The 10122-nt window shown below is 43.4% G+C and overlaps 3 protein-coding genes across 8 annotated transcripts in view; all 3 read left to right on the forward strand.

Moving 5' to 3' along the window:
• The first annotated feature begins 1323 nt into the window (after window positions 1–1323).
• rpl31 (ribosomal protein L31) lies at window positions 1324–3051 on the forward strand. Its single transcript, XM_068719795.1, has 5 exons — window positions 1324–1409; window positions 1871–1974; window positions 2120–2245; window positions 2792–2904; window positions 2988–3051. The coding sequence occupies exons 2-5, from the start codon at window positions 1871–1873 to the stop codon at window positions 3017–3019; spliced, it is 375 nt and encodes a 124-aa protein (XP_068575896.1). The 5' UTR covers window positions 1324–1409; the 3' UTR covers window positions 3020–3051.
• Window positions 3052–3616: 565 nt separating this feature from the next.
• Window positions 3617–6525, forward strand: chst10 (carbohydrate sulfotransferase 10). Of its 3 annotated transcripts, XM_068719777.1 has the most exons (6): window positions 3617–3704; window positions 3893–4020; window positions 4101–4210; window positions 4295–4520; window positions 4683–4788; window positions 4871–6525. In XM_068719777.1, exons 2-6 carry the CDS (start codon window positions 3915–3917, stop codon window positions 5421–5423), a joined length of 1101 nt encoding a protein of 366 aa, XP_068575878.1. In that variant the 5' UTR covers window positions 3617–3704; window positions 3893–3914; the 3' UTR covers window positions 5424–6525. The 3 variants fall into 3 exon arrangements, with proteins under 3 accessions (XP_068575878.1, XP_068575875.1, XP_068575876.1); XM_068719774.1 differs by having other exon boundaries at window positions 4101–4520; XM_068719775.1 differs by having other exon boundaries at window positions 3635–4020; window positions 4101–4520.
• A 2494-nt stretch (window positions 6526–9019) lies between these two features.
• Window positions 9020–10122, forward strand: part of LOC137879145 (mitogen-activated protein kinase kinase kinase kinase 4-like) — a 27493-nt gene continuing 26390 nt past the window's right edge. For all 4 annotated transcript variants that reach the window (XM_068719749.1, XM_068719747.1, XM_068719748.1 and 1 more), the window contains exons 1-2: window positions 9020–9264; window positions 9624–9689. In XM_068719749.1, coding sequence (XP_068575850.1) covers window positions 9208–9264; window positions 9624–9689 — 123 coding nt within the window. In that variant the 5' untranslated portion in view covers window positions 9020–9207. The remainder of the gene's footprint in view (window positions 9265–9623; window positions 9690–10122) is intronic.

Raw genomic sequence — 10122 nt, forward strand, 5'->3', positions numbered from 1 at the left:
CCTTAACGTTCACCAGCCCACACGATCCAAAGGAGGAGCCAGAATGTCCTGATAGGAAAAGACACTAGACTGCTTAGGTTTTTTAAAAAGTGACTGAAAGGATAAATAGTTTGAGCTCCTGTGTTCCAGTGGTTGACCATCCAGAGTCACAATAAAAAAAAAAAAAGAAAAAAAAAAGACTTGTACAGGTGGCTAAACTGAACCTCTGGGATGCGATTGTATCGTCACTCTTAGTTCAACAACAGACACTTGAAAAGTGCAGGTCCTGCATGCTTTGAGTGCTTGGATGCAAATCAATGGACAAACCAGCTTCAGCGGTGCACTGAACAGCATAAAGAACATAAGTGGAAGGCTGTTATCTTAGAGACCTGGATTCAACATGACACCTCCTCCCGGCCATGCGACTGTGACTTGAAATCAAAGCGACATTACAGACGTGGAGAGAGTGGGCTCTGAAGTAGCCCCCTATCTTTAAGTCTGACTCTTTTCCTACTACATATTTATTTTGTCTAAGGTAGAAGGTCAATTTTGAGATGTGCAAGTGATACCTGATTTAACGCTGTATTTTTTTTTACTGAAAAATAAATGAATGACATTTTCACATTGTAATGACATTTTGCTAAATAGCGGCAGATTTGGACCTGGAGGAATTAAGTGTAAAGCTAGTTTATCAGGATTGTCGCATTAAATTCCCACAGTGAGCTACGAGATGCGATATTTTACATTTTGAGGTAAGTGTTGAATTTGACATATAACCACAACCTCTTCTGAGGAAACGCACAATTTTATAACTTTTACAATTGTGTACAAATTACAGCTTTTGGGCATTTAATACAAGTGTTTGATGAGGGCTTGAGACAAGAGTAGAGCAGTTGTCTCATAGCTGGTTTCAGACTTCATAAGCCTAAAAAAATAAAGCATCTATTTTACTGTGAATGGTTGAAATGCCTCTTCTTATTGTCTGTCTTCTAAACTGGTTCAAAGCCTTGTATAATTGATGCTTCTACGTTGGTATGCAAAGGCCCATCACATGTCATTACGTTATTCACTATTATACCACACTGAGGGCAGCTGACATTGTTCAAAAGAAAAACGGATCATTATTGCATATCACGTTCTATACAAGTGACATAAGCTGAATCTTTATGTTGCGCATAAATACTTTTCATACATTTTATATTCTGTGTCCATGCTTTCTTCATAAAGTCTAATAATGCAAAAGTTTACAGCCTCTTGTCTTCATTATCTGAAATATCTTCATAAACTTATACTGCTAACGTCTGTTCTCGGAACCTTTCCTCCTACGTTTGTTGTTGACGAACATCATAAAAAACGGACCGGTTTCCTTTACCCACAATTCTCTGCGTTTGGTCCGTCCTTCCGACTTCCGCCTCATCTACGAGACCGAAGTGAGTATTTTTCGGAAATTTTGTTTCTACAATCTATCACCATCCTGCGATATTAGAGACAGCAGTGACCGCGTATTTTGGACAAATGTACACATTAGTGTTGCGGTGTCCTTCGTGTCTGGTTTTTGATGTGGTATAACGTATTAAAGGACATTTAAAGTCGAAGAACGTTACGGCATTGATTCGACCGTAATGGCTTCAATTAGCCTGCCTGTCCAGTGTCCACTTTGAGCTAGAAAGAGTCTTCTATTGTTTCTAGCTTAAACCACTGGTAGTTAAAGTTGCTTTTGCAGCATAAGTGCTGTATATCCTACCCTTTAGCCTGCAGGCTAGCTGACGTAGAGCAACGTTAGTGAGCGTAAGCTAGCTTTACGCTAACGTTAGATGTGTTTGTGATATTACGTTAACACTTAACGTAGCATTCATACGCTCATGCAGTGATCCATGTATGTTGTTTATAGATGGCCCCAACCAAGAAAGGAGAGAAAAAGAAGGGGCGTTCAGCCATCAACGAGGTAGTGACCAGAGAGTACACCATCAATGTCCACAAGCGCATCCATGGAATGTGAGTATTGCAAACACACGTGTCTATAAATTGTTTATCCAGATACAATTAACAGTAAATCTTTCATTTGCTCACAGGTGACGAAATGAGTACATGTACTGGATTTGATCAATTCGCTGAGATTAATGGTGTCTTCTCCCTGCAGTGGTTTCAAGAAGAGGGCTCCCCGCGCCATCAAGGAGATCCGTAAATTCGCCATGAAGGAGATGGGAACTCCTGATGTCCGCATCGACACTCGCCTCAACAAGGCAGTGTGGAGCAAGGGTGTCAGGTGAGATGATGCTCTGTTAATACTCTTGTCTGGGCATAAATGAACGGCAAACTCAGTCATAACAATTTGTGATAGACTTTGCATTCTTCTGCTCTTATTAGTTTGTGGTGCAGGGAAAGGGCATCGTTTGTTTAGGGTTTCTGTGAGACTGCATAATATAGAGAAAAGCTGTGTTTTCGTCTATTTACCACTTGTCTATTAGTGACTGCCACCTGCTTGAATTTAAGAAGGGTGGCGGATGTTAGAAGAAATTGTTAATTTCTCCACCCTTCTGTCAGCTCAGACAAGAAGTCCCTTCTGTACCAAGGACTGAGACGTCACAGTGGTTTATGATTTTTAATGTGTAGCAAGTGAACATACTCTGAATGCTGTGCATCATGAATATACAAGATGATTGGAGGAGGAGTTGTCATCACTCTGCTCTGATTCAATACTGTCAACAAGGCCGTGACACATCTGCTGACCAATGTAACGGTCGTGGCAACATCTCGAATAGTTTGCATTTAGTTCTGATTGTAACTTGGTGTTGTGTTTTGTGCTGTGCAGAAACGTGCCATACAGGATGCGCGTACGACTGTCCAGGAAGCGTAATGAGGACGAGGACTCTCCCAACAAACTGTACACCCTGGTCACATACGTTCCTGTCACCACATGCAAAGGTAAATACGCCGCTAACTGACAGTCATTCGCCCACTACAGCAGTAAAGGCATTTAATTAATCTTGTATCTCTTTTTCCAACAGGTCTGCAGACAGTCAATGTTGATGAAAACTAAACTCTGCGAGTCAAATAAATAAAATAAAAGGACCTCTTGTCTTCTGTCTTTATTTCTGTTTCTGCACCGAATGTTATATTTTGAGTGTTTTTGTATTAATGAGTAAAATCATTTCAGAGGAATACTCATCTATTAAACTATTCTTAAAAAGTCAATTACAATTCAATCTGAATACAAATGGTTTGTTGTGCTATGCTTGGTAACTGGCTAACTGGACTGCAACTACCTTTTCCCAATAAAGAGCATAGTGTAACATGCAGACAGACCACGTCTCTTTCTCCAACAAAGGGACATTGTGTCAGTCGTGGAACAGTGCTGATCCTGTCGGTAGAAAAGGGTGCCTTGGCAGGTTAATGTTCAAATTGTAGGTGGATAAAGATATAGGTTAAAGACATTATTTAGAGCTTTTCCAGTGATAAAGACAACACACAAAGCTGCTTCATGCATAGTAAATAACAAACATGAAACTTAAGACTGCATACATTATATGTTTTTATATATGTTAAACTGGATAAAATTCCCAGAGTAAACAGCTGGCAGCGGTAAATGAGCGTTACCACCATGCTGCCACTAGAGGGAGCTACTTGTTTATTAGCAGCCGGATGTTGTGAAGAACAGACGATGGCAGCGTACTACATTTCCTCCAGTTTGTGCAGCTGTGAAGTAGCTGTAACTCAATAAGAAGGTAAGACGCTAGGCTGCTCTGGACCTCACCATCAAACACTTCCCGTGGATCAACTCGTCTGCTTCACATCTGGGAGGGACAGGCGTGGCTAGCTGTCCGGCTAACTAACTGACACTAGCTGAGCTAAGCTAACAGCTACGTTAGCTCGTCAAGTACACAGTCTCCAGTTAGCTTGTCCGTGTGTCCAGGTGTTTCCATGGCCGTCGGCTGATGGGCGAAGCGATGCGGCACCACTGGCTGCTCCTCGGGGCGTGCGGCTGGGTGCTGCTCATCCTGATGTTCGTCAGCAAGTTCATCAGCTTCAGAGCTGTAGACGGTACGCTGCCATGTCTGTCATTGACTACTACAGGCAGCTGTTGGGGTACATGTGATCACCCATCTCTGATGTGTTTGCAGACTACGGAGAGAGGGTCGGTGGTCAGAGTTGGACGGTACCAGGCACCAAGGTGGTTAGACCCATTCCTGTTTCCAGCCCGGTGAAACCAGCCCCACAACCATCTGATCAGGTGACTAATGCAGCTGATTATACTCCCGTTTATCTGTGCAATAACACTTCATTCATTCACATTAGTGTCATGTCTGTGTGTCAGCCCTCGGCGGTGCCTACAGGGGCAGACTGGCAGCCGGTCGTTGAGAGGCGAGTGGAGTTGCTCTCGGCTGTGTGCAAGAACAGCAGCCTCGGGAATCTGACTCACGCCGCCATCAGCAAGTTTGTCCTGGACCGCATCTTTGTCTGCGACAAACACAAGATCTTGTTCTGCCAGACGCCGAAAGTGGGCAACACGCAGTGGAAGAAGGTCCTCATTGTGCTCAATGGTAAGTGAGGGTAATAACAATGTTGAGTGAGCAAAACATGGGCACACAATTATAGAACATTCGACATTTTGGGGGGAAAAAACATGGTGCTGTATGTGACCACAAGGTATATTTGTTTAATTTGTTAATTCGGTGGATGACTTGTGTTATTAACATTGGCAGGAGCGTTCCCGTCTGTGGAGGAGATCCCAGAAAACCTCGTTCATGACCACGAGAAGAACGGCCTGCCCCGCCTGTCGTCACTCACGCCGCAGGAGATTACTCACAGGTAGGTTTAAGACTCACCAGGTAGCGGGATTCGACCCCTCAACCATTTTTTTTCTTCATAAAACCCTCGTTTGTCTCAACAGATTAAGCACGTACTTTAAGTTTTTCATCGTGAGAGACCCCTTCGAGCGCCTGATTTCTGCCTTCAAAGACAAGTTCGTGAAGAACCCGCGCTTCGAGCCGTGGTACAAGCACGACATCGCCCCGGCCATCATCCGCAAGTACCGCAAGATCCACCGCGACAGCGACCTCGCCGCCTCCGGCCTGCACTTTGAGGACTTCGTGCGGTACTTGGGCGACGCGGAGGGCCGCCAGCGCATGGACCGGCAGTTCGGCGAGCACATCATCCACTGGGTGACTTACGCGGAGCTGTGCGCGCCGTGCGAGATACACTACAGCGTGGTGGGCCACCATGAGACACTGGAGCAAGACGCGCCCCACATCCTCAAAGCAGCGGGCATCGACGGCATGGTGTCCTACCCGGCCATTCCTCCAGGCATCACCCGCTACAACAGGACAAAGGTGGAGCAATACTTCTCAGGCATCAGCAAGCGGGACGTCCGGCGTCTCTACGCACGGTACCAGGGGGACTTTCAACTGTTTGGGTACCCAAGCCCAGACTTTCTACTGAACTAAAATAATGATTAACACTGACTAAAAGACATGTTTTCACAGGAAATCCTCTCAACATCTGTGGTTGACTGACACAGATGTGTATTGTAGCTGACTGAACGGGCAGACCTGAAAGCCCGGCTGTAATGTTCATGTTTTAGAAATAACTGACAGGTTGCAAAAGATGGAGGACAGTAGTGTCACGTAATGTCATTCAGTGGCGATAATAGCTGCAGAATTTATCTTTTTGTGTCAATATGAAGATAAAATCCAGGTCCAGAACCCATTTGCTATCTTATATTTAATGCTGAATGACGTATCCTCATAGAGAGAGGTGTTCTCTGTAATACCAGGGATGTTTCCCTGTAATGTAGCTTCTATACTGGACCGCGTGGGTCACCGTTTCAAAAGGAAAGCCGTGGACAATGCTATGCGTTTTTGACATGCTGTGTCTTTTCTGTACCTCTCGCTCTCATGCTAGACGTAGGCGAAGCTGGTCTGTTTCAGGGATTCTAACTTTTTGGGACAAGGAGAGTGAACGGTGGGAATATAAGACACACTTATGGGACGTCAGTGGCTTTTGCGGTAACTTTTTATATATTTTTACCAGTTTTGTTTTGCTCCATTTAAAGGGATAGTTTGGGTTGTATGAGGATCTTATTCATGGTCAGTTTATTTCCCACAGTAGAGCACTGAAATGTACTGCAATGGACGAGGGCAAACTATCCCTTTTAATGTCTTGGAAGTGAGTAGATTACTCTTCAAATATCATGACACAAAGGCCTTGGTCCCGCCCCTCAGTGTATCTACTGTTGTGGTGGTTCTGCCTTTACTGAAGCTGATGAAAGATGTCCGACGCTTTTCATTTATCCAGCTGTTAAACTGCACTGGGACATTGAAGGAAATTGTCACTGGATTTGAGAGGATCATTTTTTGATCAGAAATGTACTGTGTAAATGTTCTTTAACATGTCTTGCAACTCAACATTTGTACTTCATGTTGCTATTTATAATACACCATTATTAACCTGACACCAACCGTGTCTCTCCGCAGCCATTTTGGACAGGCGGTTATAATACGAGGACAGAGGACAACACGAGTTAGTAATAAAGTTCCATGTGAAATATTGTGCCGTTCTTTCTTCTTCTTCAAAGTGTGTGTGTGAGTGTGTGAGAGAGAGCGCACAAGTCACACATCTGGATGTGGTCCACATGTTCTGTTTGTTGCTGCGATAACAGCAAACATCCACAAGGTGTCAGTAAAACACCTCAAATGTGACTGCTGAGTTGTTAAGAAACCACGAGTCGCATTGAGTCCGTTCACTAAACGTCACCACACAGGGTTGTTGATGTTAACATTTGAACCATGGGCATCAGGGCAAAACAATGACTTCATAGCTATAAGTCAGTAACAACCTCTTCCAGACAGAGCGGGGTGGAGCGGTGTTTACAGCGTCAGTGTCGTCTGCGCACGCTCACCTTCTGTCAGATGGATTTTAAGTTGCTTTAGTTAAGTGTTACACTGAGAGTCTGAGTTTAAGGCTTTGTGCGTGTGTGTGTGCGTGTGTGTGTGTGTGTCTCCCTACTACCAGGTCTCTCACCCTGTCAGACTGGTTCGCCCTGCCCCGTCGTTAAAACGTTGAGTCGAAGTCTGTTTAACCAAAAGCTTATCTTTTCTGTTCGTGGACTTTCGTTGTGGGGTTGTGATGAATAACTGTTTCCTCTCTGCAGTGGACTCAACACAAACCCCGTTAATAGTAAAGATCCATGCCGGGTAGTATCAATACATATATGTTTTTAAATATCCTCCGTTTATGTAACATATACTATATTATGTAGCTGCTTTATATTCAACCTAAGCCTGCCTTGAGAGTACAGAAAGGTGACAGCGGTCGTAGCACCTTTGGGTGCACAGCTGACAGGCCTTTTAAGAATTCAGTATACCTATATATTGATCTGCTGTGTTTGGAAGCTGAGGCTGCATTAAAACTCAGGCAGAATACAGACCGCCTGCATGACTGAGCTCTAACAAATGTATTATTAATAAGGAGGTAATTACCAAAAATCATCACAGGGAGCGACCCTGCAGAACATCACTGACCAAACACTCAATTGAGAAGCATGATGTAATGAAATACTGTTATTTAGCTATACAGTATATCAATACTTGAAGAAGGTAGTAAAAAACACTTATATATTATAACGCTATTGAATAATACTATTTGCCCCTCATGTCCCATGCTGCTTTGGGAACCGCTGTATTAACATACCCAGCATCACTCCTGAGATTGCTCACTTGCCACACCCATGATTACCAATATTGACACTCGATCATGCGCATGTCCACAAGGATGCTGTGTGTGTGTGTGTGTGTGTGTGTGTGTGTGTGTGTGTGTGTGTGTGTGTGTGTGTGTGTGTGTGTGTGTGTGTGTGTGTGTGGGGGGGGGGGGCCCACCTGCCTCACCGCTCGTGTGAGTTGTTTCTATGCAAACATGCAGGTTGGTATAAAAGGTGGTAACTCGAGAGTGTGTGTGTGTGTGTGTGTGTGTGTGTGTGTGTGTGTGTGTGGATAGTGCGTTAAAAAGCATCCACGCTCGATGCATGGAGGCCCAGCCCTTTTCTTTCTGTGTGAAGCCGACCGGCTTCCTGTGTTTGTGCGGTTCTCGAGCAAAGCTGCGTCAAGTCAGACAGACGCAGGCAGGATGAAAGCGGAAATGGGGCAGTTTTGCTTTCAGCATAAAAGATTAAAAATACGAAATTGTAGCGAACGCAGCTTGGTAACTGAATGACGTAATTATTTTTTTTTACCAGGAAAGCAGGTTATTATACATTTTACGAGTCTTTATGACTTTTTTTAAGCATTGCTATTGTTGTTAATGGTCAGTAGTTGAGAGTAACTACATTCACTCATGCAAACAAGGTACTCGTGCATTTAAATACTGTACTTAAGTACAATTCTATGGAAGCCTTCATGTACTTTATTTGTTTGTTTCTATTTTATGACCCCTCTAACTACTCTGCTACATATCAGAGGGAAATATGTATAATTTTTGATGACACTGAGCTTTAATTTACAGAATCAGATGTGTCATACTAAACTCTCACTCTATATAAAGCAGTTAAAACGGCCCCACCTTTACCAAGTGCAACATTAAAGTGGTGCTTACACGCTTATTACATTCTATATTATACATTTACAGGATTACAGCAGCATAGTGGATAGTGCAAACAAGAGATATAGTAAAAAACAAGATCAAAACAAGTATTATAAATAAGTGATAAAACAGTAAAGAATATTAAATAAGTAAAAAAGTAAAAGATCCACAATAACTACAATATTATACAATAAGTGTAGTATAGACAGATGTGCAGTAATTACAACGTTAATAACTCGCCAATCATGAAATAAATTGAATCTGAGTATAAACTTGGATTATAACAATTATTATATTGTTTAAAATCCGATTAAAACTAAATATTAATCTTGTGTCTCGTTGAAAACACCGAAACAAGGAGATCAGTATCAACGAGGCTTTTATATTGAAACTCTTAGGCGGAAGTGTGGGTTTTGAGCGACGCTTGACGTCAGTGGCACGAGCAGAGAGAGCGAGCGGACTGCCCGCTGCTGCCACCTCAACATGGAGTAGCGAGACCCCCAGCATTCACTGCTAAGAAGCGGATCCCACAGAGAGGAATACGCGACGGCCTCTGCCCGATTCTTCCGCAGAAGGTCCTCCCGCAAATGATACACAGCGGCAATATTTTTATTTTCGTGCACGCAGAGGAAAAGCTCGGCTTTTATTTGAAAGATGGCGAACGACTCTCCGGCTAAAAGTCTAGTAGACATAGACTTGGCTTCATTGCGGGTGAGCGCTGCAGAACCGAACCTATGTTGTTTTTTTCCCCTACAATGTTGTTCTGCTGTCTTTTATTTTTCACGTTGCTCGACACAAACACAGGTTCTCCGGTCCGACTCAACCCAGTTTAAACTGAGTATTGAGTAGAAGTATTGGAGAAAATGACCGCTGAGCCACAGCGAGGTGTTGCCAGTGTCTGGTTTTCCTTTGTTCGAGATGCATTTTGTGCATGTAGGGGATATAGACCAGGGGCGCAACAGCTGGCTCACAGTGCACAACGTTGTGTATAAAGAAGAAGAAGAAAAAAAATACTAACATTGCTATTTATTCACACCGAATCGCCCTTTTTCTGTTCTTGTTCTTTTCAGGATCCAGCTGGGATATTTGAATTGGTGGAGGTAGTTGGAAATGGCACCTATGGACAAGTATACAAGGTTGGTGCATGGCCTGTCCTGTTTTCACTGCGAATGCTCAGCGTACATCATGTTAATTCTCTTTATTTATTTTACTAATCATACCTGGGGACAAAGGAAGTGACATTAAGACAAAAACATCCTTTTCAGACGTTTGCTATCGGGCCACATCGTGGATGACTAAGCTGAAAGATGCAATGCTAGTCGAGTAATAGTTTGTTTTATGTATCAGTCTGATCACAGTTCATTGTGTGTGTGTGTATGTGTGTGTGTGTGAATCAGACAGTCTACAGTCTGATGCATCACCCGTCTTACATCACCTGCCTTCCTGAAAAGTAGGTGAGGAGGCGAGGATGGAGGAACAACATCTGTCATGAGACTAGTCCTGCTGACCTCACGTCTCTGTCTGCTGCAGCTTTTTGTAACAAAACCAAATCCTGTTTTTAAAATCAGG

This window comes from Cebidichthys violaceus, unplaced genomic scaffold, assembly GCF_023349555.1.
Source record: "Cebidichthys violaceus isolate CVI_PGR_0920_01 unplaced genomic scaffold, fCebVio1.0.p SCAF_24, whole genome shotgun sequence".
NCBI classification, from domain to species: domain Eukaryota; kingdom Metazoa; phylum Chordata; class Actinopteri; order Perciformes; family Stichaeidae; genus Cebidichthys; species Cebidichthys violaceus.